Below are 12,354 nucleotides of genomic sequence, written 5' to 3' on the forward strand. Positions count from 1 at the left end.
ATTTTTATTTAACACATTCATAAAATAGTAACTTCAGATTCACAGTGATTGTGAGTCCCCAAGATAATTAGGTATACCATTACTTTAATGCCCAGCTCTTACACTACAGAATTGTCTATTTTTCCCACCTACAGCAATACAGATAATATTCATTTATGAAACAATAAAAGCTAAAAGTCCAAAGGAACAAGATATTTTCTCTAAAATAAAGAAGATTCACTATATTTATAATTCAATAAAGGGATTTTTTTTCTGTATTTGTTTAACTTTTTTTCTGGAATAGGTGGCATTTTCACTAAAGCTTCTTATAGGCTGATCTAGCTGTACTCTGAAGTCTTTTTTTAAAGAACATAAAGTAAAAGGTTCCCAAGTCTTTATTCAGAATTCTGACTAATGATAGAGAATGGTGATGATGAGTCAAATGGGAAAATTGAGCAATTTGCAGTCTATAAAATGGTGCCTTTATCTGCCTTTATCTCTAATAACAAGGCTAGGATCATTTGCAGAGTTGTGTGAATTATTAAGCTGTGACTGTGTCATAAAAAAAACTTTGTGTCTGATGTTAGAAAATTTAGGACTTAAAGGGTATAAAACTTTCTTTTAGTTTTCCCTTTTTTTATACATGTCCTAAATATTCTGTATTTTTAAATCTGTTCCACATAAAATTTGCCATTTGAAGTGCATGATTCTTCTACTTTCACCATGTTGCATAACCAACCATCATGCCTTTCTATCTTCAAATACATGCATCACTTACATGGAAACTTGACAGTCAACAAGTGCCCTTAGATCCTCAGAAACGTGTACTTTCTATCTCTATTAGATTGCTCATTCTAGAGATTTTCACTGTTTGTATGTTTAATCATATTTATCCTTGATTAAATAGGGAGTTCCATATAGAATATGAATAAACCGAGATGATAATAATGAAGAGCTGGGTATCCCTTCAAAGCCCTGATAAGAGGCAAGCTTCTCCTTGTTCAGAATCTCTCTATTCCCTTCCCCACAGATATCTGGTCTCTTTGGAAGCCCAGAGAAGACTAAGAATGTTGGTGAGAGCATGAAGTAGTCCAAAAGTATCCTGCTGTGGAGTTGAGAGGGTGTTAGCCAGGAACAGGAGATCTTCTCATGATAGATCACCCCAGGGACAAGAAAGCATTTGTCTCCTGTTGGGGGAGGGGTTTAGGGAGGTGTTTCACTGAGAGTCCTCCCCTGAAAAGCTGAGACCAGTTTTTTGGACAGTCTTCAAGATCATGTGACACTTCAGACCCCTGGTGTCTCAGAGCCAGGTCCATGAAAACCAGGTTAAAACAAACATTGGGCCACTGGAATATCTCATCATTTCTACCACAAACTAGAAACAAGAAACTGCTGCTGTCCACAACACCAGAGTCATTCTAAGGACTTAGTCTCAATGGTGACTGAATGATATGCCATCCCCAACCACTATTCTGTGTGGCCTTCAAAATGGCCTCTCTAGGCAAAGGGTAGCGCTGCAGGTGGAGTAGAAGTAGAAGTCAGGTAACAGCAGCCCACTCTGGCATCTCAGCAGCAGCTTCTCTGAGACAAGGGGCCTCCTGATTCTTTCAGATCCATTTCCTTTGTCCCTTCATCACATAGCTATTAGTTGGCACTTGCTAAGCCTGTGGGATATAATAACCAGCCACATGAACCTCATGAACCTCACAGTTGAAGGGACTTTGACTTGGCTATTTCTGCCATCAGAGTATGACCTGTGAGGTGATAAAAATGTTCAAGTCCCATCATTTCTTTCAATTCTCCTGCCTCTTACTGACCTGAATCTATATAGATTGCTTCTGTAAGTACACCTCTTTCTGTTTCTTCATTATAGTCCTTTGTTTTTTTTATTCCATGAACCCTGACCCAATTTCCACCAAAAGAGAGAAACTGTGATACTCACAATTCTACAGGAGAAAGAATGGGTATAGTCTGCTCTGTGTGTCATTATTTTCTTTCCAAAGCCAACCTCCAATAAGATAGAGAGTTGTCCATTAGTCATTTCCTAATAGTGTCTACTTGTTGAGATATGCTAAGCTAACTTCTTCTTATATTAAAGCAGGGGTACCCTCTAACAAGAAGACTCCTTCTGGGGTGCCAGCACACTTGGTGCCTTCCCCAAGACGCTTGGCGAGGCTACAAGCTGATGGACCACCCCCAGACCAGCTCCCTGGGACGCAGCTGGAGGTCCAGATCCCAACTTCTTTGCAGGACCAGGAGGGAGCAGCACCCAACAGCCCTAAGGAAACTGAGTCCCCACCACAGCCCAGCACCTCTGCACCTGGTGCTCCTCAGCTCACCCAAGACTTAGCTAACCAACCGCCATCAGATCTTCCTGCAAACGAAGCTGGGCAGTTGTCCAAACAGCTGGGTCCTCCCCGAGTCCAAAGCCCACAGCCCAACCAGGATGAGGAATCTGGGGAGACCACAGGACCCCCTGCTGCTCCAGCAGGCATCAACCCCCAAGAAAGCCAGGATGAGGAAGCCAAGTCAACCAATCTGCCACCCCCCAACTCCCAGGATGGTCCCCCATCTCTGGAAGACTCCCAGCAACCTGTAGGGGAGGAGACCCCCAAACAAGGAGCTGTCCGGGCCGGCACTCCCTACCCAGATCTGCCACATTCTCAAGATGCTACAAATACACATCGGCCCCCAGGCAAGGGTGAGGTGGCAGCTCCGATCTCCACAAGCCGACTAGCACCCACCAGGCTGCCCCAACCCCGGGTTCTTGCCCCCCTCCAGAGCCCAAGGCCCACTCCCAAGCTCCTCTCACCCAGCCGTCCAGATGACACTTTAGGGACATCCTCTGACCAGACCCTAACTCCCTCCCCCAGGCCTCTGCTGGCTCCTGAGGGAGACCCCAGTAAATTGCCTCCGATCACTTCTCCACACTCCCGACCACTCCCCAATCGGAGCCCCCATCCGGGCCCCAGTCCTCATCAGCTCCAGGAGGAGCCGGCCAGGGAGGTGAAACTCCCTCTCATCAGCCCCCCTGGCCCGGAGCAGGCCCCCAATCCACCCCCTGAGGAGGGTCCCCGGGGGGTGAAGCTGCCTCGACTCCCCACGCCCTACACAGAACAGCCCGGGCCCCGCAGCTCACAGACCCGTCCTGTCAAGGAAAGGCAGGCCCCTAAAGCAGGCCAGTCCTCCAGCAGGAGAATCCCCGATGTGCATGCTTCACCCCAAAGCCAAGAGCCCAGGAAGCTGGCAGGAGCTAGAAAAAAAAAACTCCCCCTGCAGCAAGAGATGGCTAAAGTATCACCCGGAAACACCCCAAGAAGCCGACAAGCAGCAGCAGCCTGGCCACCAGTGTCCCAAAGCAAGCAGACACGCTCAAGGGGGTCTGAGCACCCTCACCCCAGCCCTTCCGGGAACCCTCAAAGAAACCACAGCAGAAAAGCCCGAAGCCTCAAAATCCCGGCGCCCACCCAAGATGAACCATTGTCTCAAAATACCCAGGTCCAGGAAGACAAAAGAGAAATGGGACGTTCTCCCAGGAAAGGCGGTCAAACCCCGATGGCACCACACCGCCCAGTTCAGAGGGCAGCTGCATCCAAAAAAGGGGCATCTTTGAAAAGTGAGCAGCCTGGGGGTATGATTCAGAGGAAGAAAGCCACACCAGGGAGCCACCCCTCGTCTGTGAGGCCTCCCCAGAGTGGAAAGGCCTCTGCGGAGGCTAGGCCCAAGGGTTCTGCCCCTGAGGAGCCTGTCAAGAAAAAGGAAAAAGGAGCAGATCTTCCCCGCAAGGGGAGATCTCAGAAGAGAGAAACTGTTTCAGAACCGCCAGAGCCAGGTGGGGAGCCCCCCATGCAGCCTCTTGACAGAGACAAGCCACAAGCCCCTCAGGACTCCAAAGAGGACTCGCTTCCCCGCGACAGTACTTCTGTGCAGCCAGCCAAAGAGAAGCGTCCCGGCAAACAGTCAGAAGCCCCACAGGACCCAAGCCCCACTACCCCCCAGAACCAGGGGCCTGTTGAGGAGCAGAGCAAGCGGAAAGGAAGGGTTCGAGCCAGAGGCAGTCAGAGTACCAAGATTTAGGCCCTCCCTGGGGGCCTGCAGCCCAGAATGTCCAGGAAAAGGAGAGCTGAGGCACCAAGCTCCCCCCACCCCCTGTCCCCCAGCTCTCCTCTGCTGCTCTGCAGGGTGCAGGGAAGGGAGACCAAGAGCTCCATGCTGTTGGAGCCTGAAGGGTCTGCCTCTTCTCACACTTTCATGACTTACTCATTTAATAATTGTTTAGTGGGGCCAGAGTGATAGACTAGTGGAAGGGCATTTGCCTTGCATGTGGCCAATCCGGGACAGACCCAGGTTCGATTCCCAGCATCCCATATGGTCCCTCAAGCCTGCCAGGAGCAATTCTGAGTGCCGTCGGGTATGGCCAACAAAACAAAACAAAACCAATTGTTTAGTGATTATCAGGGCCCCTCCTGCAGTGTGTGGTGGGAGACCAAGTAGTTTCAGAGATCAAACTCAGGGACAGTTGCATGCCCACCAGTGCCATCACCTGGACCCTTGTGGCTCACCTCTGCGTTCTGGAGAAGTGACCCCTATAAGAGGCTGTACCACTCACCCTCTGCCCACTACTGGAATTGATCACCCAGTGTGGGCCCAGTCCCCTTCCAACATTATCCCAACCCTGGCCTGAGCTACAGCTAGCTTGCCCTTCAGGTTGGTTCTAGCTAGGTCAGACCTTTTATCCTCTTCTCTCCTGCTTGATTCAGGAATTCCAAAGCAAAAAAACAAATAACGAGCTTCCAAAGGAAGCTGTAGTCAGTCATTCAGACCCTTGAGTCTGAAACTCCCTCTGTGTGAATGTGTTTCAGCAGGTGCATCTGCCCCTCCCTTTCAGCAGTAACCTCATGCCCCTGAGCACTAACATACTTTCATCATGCCAAACCAGCTTTGGATGAATGGCTTCAAAGAACTTGTGAGGAGAAAGATGAGGGTTGGAGGATGGAGGAAGTGCAACTCCATTTTCCATGACTCTTCTTGCCATTAGGAGTCTCTTGCTGGCCCAGGACAAGAGTCCAGACTGAGCCAATTGATGCATGAATCATCTGCAGCTCAAATTAGGGGAGGGCACTATGCCTCAAATTAGAGGTATAGTGAAGACTAAAGTGTTGTCGCTGCATGTAACAGGGACTTTGTCATCTCCAGTATTTTCATCATCTACTGGACTTTTGTCTTCATTCCCCTCTGTCTTCTTTCTTGCGCTGGCCTCATCTTCTTGGATGCCAAGAACTACCCATCAGTTTCTGCTTGTCGTCCAGATGCAGTTCCACCAATGGTTGTCAAGCCCTCTGTCTGGCAGCTTTTACTACGATATTAAGGAATTAGCTCATGTGGTTTTTTGTTTTGCTTTGTTTTGTTTTGTTAATCTGAAATTTAAAAAGAAAGAAAGAAATTCAGAAACTGTCTCTGATTGGCCCACTCTGGGCCAGGTGCTCATTCTTCAGCTGTTGGATCTAGGGTCACTTATAAACATACACCTTGGGTCCAACAGCTTAAGTCTTCAGAGCTGCATTCTCAGAAGAGAGAAGCTTCATAAGCAAAGCAGCCCACCCAAGATTCAGCTCTTCAAAAGTGACAAGATATGTGTTGAACTGCGCTTCTCTGTGTATGCAACAGCCTAGAAATGTGTGCTTGTCACCCTGTATTTTTTAATATGATTGATGACTACTTATTAGAATAAAGAAATAAAGGTGTCATTATAAGCAAAAGGGTATGTGTCCACAAAATGGTCTGTATATCCAACTGTACTGCAAATATAGGGTGGGTTACTATTCTTTGTTAAAATCTAAAAGGCAAGTATCCTCTTATAAAGCAGACAGCCTGTGCTCTGCTAGTACCCTGGTTTTCCAAGATGACAGCATTTTTGGGTAGATTTCTTTACACATATAATAACCTTCTTTCAGGAAGTTAGTCCAGGCATTCAATAAGATCTGACTAAGCACATCCTCTGTGCCAACCAGACACGTGATCATTGTTCCATGGAGTGAGATGACAGAGATGCTTCCAGAAGCTCTGTTTTATTAGGGTGGCCAGGAGAGTTCACCCTACCATGTCACTGGAGCAACCAAAAGACCTTGTATCAAACCAGCTGAGGTTTAGCATTGAACAGGTGAGCATATTTATCAACTCTCTTTTCAAGAATGTCAGAAGGATACCTAAGAAGAACACTGAATTTGGTATCCAAAGGAAGAACACAAGGATTGTGGGAATTGTACTAGAGAGCAGGCCACTCTTCAGTTAAGTCTCCAAGCAGCAGCATTGGTTAGTGAACTGATGGGAGCCTGGGGAAGGTTTCTTAGAAGCAGGAATAGTATCCATCTAAGCCTGGGGCCCAAGAACAGGCAACTCATTTTCTGAAGATCCAAGTGTCAGAAAAACTTTGAACTCCAGGCATCTGTAAATCCATATGACTTTATGTGTTAGGCCAGTGAGCTTGGAAACTTGATATTAAACCTTTATCTTAGAGCATTTGTCTAGGCTTTAGATGGAGTTATAGACTGGAAGTAGGAATTTTCCTATGCAGCAACAGCAACAGTCTGTCAAAATAGGATGAAACAAGACAGTTCCAAAGATTGGGTTGAATGTGGGTGTGGGGTGTAGATTGTGGAAAAAGGAATTAAAAACAAAGGTAACCATACATTCTGTAATATGCTATGTTAGGTGTGCCAACAACCCCTTAGATGAAGAACTTTAGGAATTTATTAACTCTTGGATAACTCTTTCTTAGGCTCCTCAAGTCATCCATAATAGGTTTGTGTCCTCAGGGACACTAATGGGAAACAAGAAGCCAATTACACCCTCATTTTTCTTGGGGGGACTCTAGTGTCCTCCCTATTCCATAATGGAACAAGGCCGCTATCAGTATTTTAAATACTCAGGTCATTATGTGCCTCAGAGTCATTGCCACTGGACAACTGAGAGTAAGAAAGGAAGAGATCAACTCCACTCTAGCAAGAGGATTTCACTTTTCAAAAAATCAGAAGTATCTGATTTTCCTAGTAGAATATATTTCTGATTTCTTATTTTCCATAGCAGAATATATTCAAAAGTTGTCATTTCTACCCACATTCAGAATGTGTATTTCTGTCCACATGCAAAATGTTCTTAACAACTCCAATTTGCCCTGTTCCTCAGCAGAGTGATCTTTAGGAGGCAAAAACTGACCTTTGATTCTAGTCACTCCATTGACTAATACAGCCTTCAGTTTGGAGTAGGGGCAGATAGCTACAGTGGGTTGAGAACATAAATACCTCTGTGCAAGAGGCTCAGGTTCTATCCCACATTCTCTGCACCTGGTCCCTAGAGCATTGCCAGGAATAGCTGATGAAAACTATTGCCAGGTGTTCCCCTACCCATCTAAAAGGCATATAGTCTTCAGATTGTTGTTTGGTTTCAAAAAAGTCTGGCACTTCGCATTCAAATGAACAGAGATGGTAGTTCCATGGGCATAAGAGGCTTCAAATATTTAAAGAGCTTAATCCATTATTTTCAAACCTCAAATATTTGGGCTCAGGCATGTTTGGATAACTCAAAAAGAGAAAATAAAAAATGGCCAGTAAAAATGAAAGTATTTCATCTTATTCTAGTTAAAGCAGTACACTATTTTGGAGTGTGGTGAAGACAGGGAAAGGAGGGTTATCCAATAGCAAAGATAGAAAACGAATGTCTATTCTACTTGAGGCTAAGGGTAAATTTACTCTATTGTTAGTGAGAAAGTAAATTTGCACAACTTGTAACATTTTTATAATATCCGTTACAGCCTCAAATTTTTGGTCTAGTAATTCTAATCCAAGAGTTATGATAAGGATCATAACAAGTGTAAAGACATTCCTGTTAATGTCTTTGTAATAAAATCTGAGAATACTTTAGCCATCTCTAATGATTTAAAAATTAAGTTATGGGGAAATAAGGTGATTAAGCCATATTCTGCAATGCTATACTGTTGTTCCAGTGTTGCAGGAAGAGACGTGGGAGGGAAAACCTGGGCTACAGGAGAAATTATGTGAGGGAGGCATGGCCAGTAAGTTAGTTGTAAATCTGGGCCATTCTATAATGTGTCATTTTACTTCTTCATATATGCTTTTTAGTATTACATCTTTCCCCTCAAATGAACCTGTGTTTATTCAGGGAAAAAAAAGTTATGTAGATTCAATTTTACACCCATGGTCTATTTCCACTTGGCATAATTAAGGATTTTCTAAGAGTGAGGTGTTATGGGCATCAAACAAACAGGCTTTCTTCCCAACACAAATGCTTTGTAATAAGAATCTTTTAGGTTTTTTTATTTTTGGGCCAAACCTGGTGACGTTCAGGGGTTATTCCTGCCTATGTGCTCAGAAATCGCTCCTGGCTTGGGGGACCATATGGGATGCCAGGGGATCAAACCACAGTTCATCCTAGGTTAGCACATGCAAGGCAGATGCCCTACCGCTTCTGCCGCTTCTCCAGCCCCTGTAATAGGAAACTTATACAAAGTGTCTGTGTTGGGGATTTATAAGGCTGGATGCATTTAAGGTTCCTTTTATGGTCTAGGAGTCACTTAACCACAATAGATTCTTCTTAAGCTGACTCTGAAAACCCAGCAGTCTGATTTAATATAGGGCTTAGCACTAGAAAAGGCAAGCATTTTTTTACTCATTAGATCAAAGCCCTTTGAACCTGGCCTAAAATACATATTGAGGAATATTCTTTACAGTCTCATCACCTAAACATAGAGATGCATTACAAAATGCCTTCATGTGGGTGATACATAGCCTTTGAGCTTTTCTCTTCTACTCAGTATTCTTTAGTCTAACCTTGCATTTGAAAAAAAAAAAAAACAAAACAAAAAACCTGCTTTGAGTTGGTGGGATTCCTGATGAATTCTTCTGTAGAATAGCAGCAAGGATTCTGTAATGAAAGGTAAATATTTTGTCAGTATGAGGGTTCTAGATATGGTAGACTTCCAACCAATATGAATAATGACTAGTCATATGTAAAACTTTAAAATCTCTCTAAAATGAAGCGAGAGAAAATCAAGAGATTTTTTTCCCCAATGAGCTTTAATATTCAGGAATATTCAAAGTTCCACTTGAAGTGAATGCATTATATACAGTTTAGCAGCAGATTCTTGAATGAATTTTAATTGTTTAATTTGAAAAACACAATTCTGGGCCAGAAAGCACAGCGGTAGGGTGTTTGCCTTGCACACAGCCAACCCAGGACAGATGGTGGTTCAAATCCTGGCATCCCGTATGGTCCCTTGAGCCTGCCAGGAGTGATTTCTGAGCACAGAGCCAGGAGTAACCTATTCCTGAGTGCTGCTGCCGCTGAGTGTGACCCAGAAGCCAAAAGCCAAAAAAAAAAAAAAAAAAAAGACAATTCTAACCCTTACTTACATTTATTGTCTCAGCCTTCAGAAAAGAGTCTGTGGAGAACCTATTGTTCTTGTTGTTTGCTTTGGAGACCACCCCCCCCTTGGTGCTCAGAGCTTACTGCTGACTGCTGCACTCAGGGTGGGCTCAGGGTACCATATATGGTTCTGGGGATCAAATTTTCCTTGGCCATGTGTAAAGAAAGTGCCTTACCCACTGTACTATATCTCTGGTCCCTGAAGACCATTTCTGTGAGCGAGAGATGTTAGAAATCCAATTTTTTTATATTTATCTTTATAATATCTTTATTTACACACCATGGTTACAAATATTTTGGTAATTGGATTTCAGTCATAAAAATGTACACTTTCCTTCACTAGTACAACCTTCCCCCCACCAATGCCCCTCATCTCCCTTCTCCCCCACCCCCTGCCTGTATTCGAGACAGGCATTCTATTTCTTCTTCTTTATTTATTTATTTATTTATTTATTTTTTTATTTTTGGTTTAGGGTTCACACCTGGCAGCACCTAAGGGTTACTCCTAACTGTGCACTCAGAAATCACTCCTGGCAGGCTCGGGCGACCACATGGAATGCCAGGAATTGAACCCTGGTCGGTCCCAAGTCAGCTGCATGCAAGGCAAATGCCCTATGGCTGTGTTATCTCTTTGGCCCCTCCCAGGCATTTTATTTCTATCACTCACTATCATTGTCATGATAGTTGTTGGTGTATTTATTTCTTTAACTACTCACCAGTCTTTGTGGTAAGAGAAGTCCAAATTTTTAGTGATTGTGAGCATAGTCATGATTAGCAAAACTGAAGGCTTAAAAAAATGTTGTAACCTTAGAAATTCATGATTCAGAAGTGACCAAAAATAATTGCTTGGCATTTCAGCCCCAGTATAATCCAGCTGCATTACTGTGAGCAAGTTACTGGGTTCTCCTGTGAAAAATAAAGTCATAATAGGACTGTAGAGTTGATATAGCAGTTAAAGCACTTGCCTTGCATGTGGCTGAACTCAGCTCAGTTCCTAGAACCACATGATTTCCCAAAATTTCCAGAAGCAATCTTTTTTTTTTTGTTTGTTTTTGATTTTGGGTCACACCTGGCAGTGCTTAGGGGCTACTCTTGGCTCTATGCTCCAGCCCCTCCAGGAGCAATCTTAAGTACAAAGTTAGAAGTAGCTCCCAACACTAGTGAGATCAAGCCAGATAATAATAATAATGATGATGATGATGATGATGATGATAATAATAATAATAATAATAATAAACAACGGTTCTGAAATTTTTTAACTATCAAAGGTATTATTAAGAGCCAAAGAAGGCATTTGGTCTTCTCTCCAGTTCCATCCCCAGCATCAAATGTGTTTCCTCTTAGTTCCACTAGGGTCCGTTCCTGAGCACAAAGCCAGGAATTGTCCTCGAGCAATGCTGGGTTTGGCCTGACCCCACCCCCCAAATCCTAGACAAATGGAGTGATAAAAATACTTATTCTAATTTTTTTATGATTATGCATAGATTTATTTTTGAAATGCCATGACATATAGTTTTTGCACAAAGGGAGGAGGGGACAATGCAAACATTTGTCAAGCAAGCATTTGTAATCATGTAGTTCAAAAAGTTTGGCATGTGCCTGTTAATTTTTTTTTTAGCATCATAGTTTTTATTTATTTTTTTAAAATTTTTATTGTGACCAAAGTGCATTACAAATCTTTCACTGCATCATTTATGGTACATAGTTACAATGAATGAGAGGCATTCCCATCACCAGTGCTGTCCTCCCTCCGCCCCTGTTCCCAGTATGCATCCCATATTTCCCTCCTCTACCCCCAGAATGCTAGTGCAACTGGTCTCCACTTTACAGCTTGTTGTAGATTGAGCATCCATTCCACTGTCATTGAAGATAAAAAGGATAAGAAAAAGGGGAGAAAAAAATTTGGTGGCAACTACCAAAAAAAAAGAAAGAAGAGAGAGAAAAAAAGAAAAGAAAGAAAAATGGAAGAAAAAAGAAAAATAATGGACCCGTCAAATAAAAATAAAAATAAATCTCTAAATAATAACCACAAGCGTGAAAAAGAAAGAGAAAAGTGGAAGAAAAAAGAGAAGGAAAATAAAGTCAAAAACTAACAAATCAAAACAAAACAAGAAAAAGTATGGGTGCTGTAGTGGTAGGGTTTAGCGTTCCCCCCGCTTTTTTTTTTTTTTTTTTTTTTTTGCATAGGCACAGTAAGCATTGGGGAAGAAAGGGAATTCCCATGGCCTAAGAGATTCAGGGTTTCTCCATCCTTGAAGCATACCATCATGGGATCAACCTCTGGCTCCATATATACTCATTACCCCATCCCAAAGGCTTTTTTGTGATGCCAGGAAAGTTTCCTCTCGGTTGTGTGTGAGAAAATCAAGCCACTGTAGCTAGCAATCTTGGTATTTGCGCAGGTTATAGCTCGGGGTTTAGGATAGAGTCTCTAGGTTCTAGAGGTTCCTATCCATCATTGTTGTGGTGTTCAGTCTTCTGTAACACTTGCTCCCTGTTTTCATTCAGTCCCTAAGCCGAAGCCTAGGATATTATGGATCCAAAGGTTCTACTCAGTCTCTGTTGTCCAAGTTGGACCTCTGCAATAAGACATCTTGTTGTTGTTTTATGTGTCCTGGACTACAGCCTAGGGTAAGGTTTTCCTTATTAGTCCCAAGGTAGGTTCTGTTCAGTCACGGTTGTCAAAGTCAGTTTTCTGTTGTTGGTGCTCTTATTTTTCACAGTTCAAAGGACAATAGCTCTTCTGATTTTCATTTAGTGTTAGGTGATGTGATAGGATAGGCTGATCTTAGGTCAAGTTTTCCTTTCCTCGTTGTCATATCAAGGGGAAACCATAGACATAGAAACAAGATCTTATCTTCTAGGGATAAGAGCTCACTTTTTATAACAGAAGAGGTGCCTCCCATCCTGAACATGTGTCATGTGGATACAACC

At 43.4% G+C, this 12,354-nt stretch overlaps 1 protein-coding gene across 1 annotated transcript in view; it reads left to right on the forward strand.

Annotated features, from left to right (window-relative positions):
* The window catches only part of LRGUK (leucine rich repeats and guanylate kinase domain containing), an 83,802-nt gene extending 79,746 nt beyond the window's left edge, over positions 1-4,056 (forward strand). The window contains exon 17 of the mRNA XM_049782244.1: positions 2,078-4,056. Coding sequence (XP_049638201.1) covers positions 2,078-4,056 — 1,979 coding nt within the window. The remainder of the gene's footprint in view (positions 1-2,077) is intronic.
* Positions 4,057-12,354: the final 8,298 nt, after the last annotated feature.

The sequence above is a fragment of the Suncus etruscus genome, chromosome 1 (genome assembly GCF_024139225.1).
Source record: "Suncus etruscus isolate mSunEtr1 chromosome 1, mSunEtr1.pri.cur, whole genome shotgun sequence".
Lineage (NCBI taxonomy): Eukaryota > Metazoa > Chordata > Mammalia > Eulipotyphla > Soricidae > Suncus > Suncus etruscus.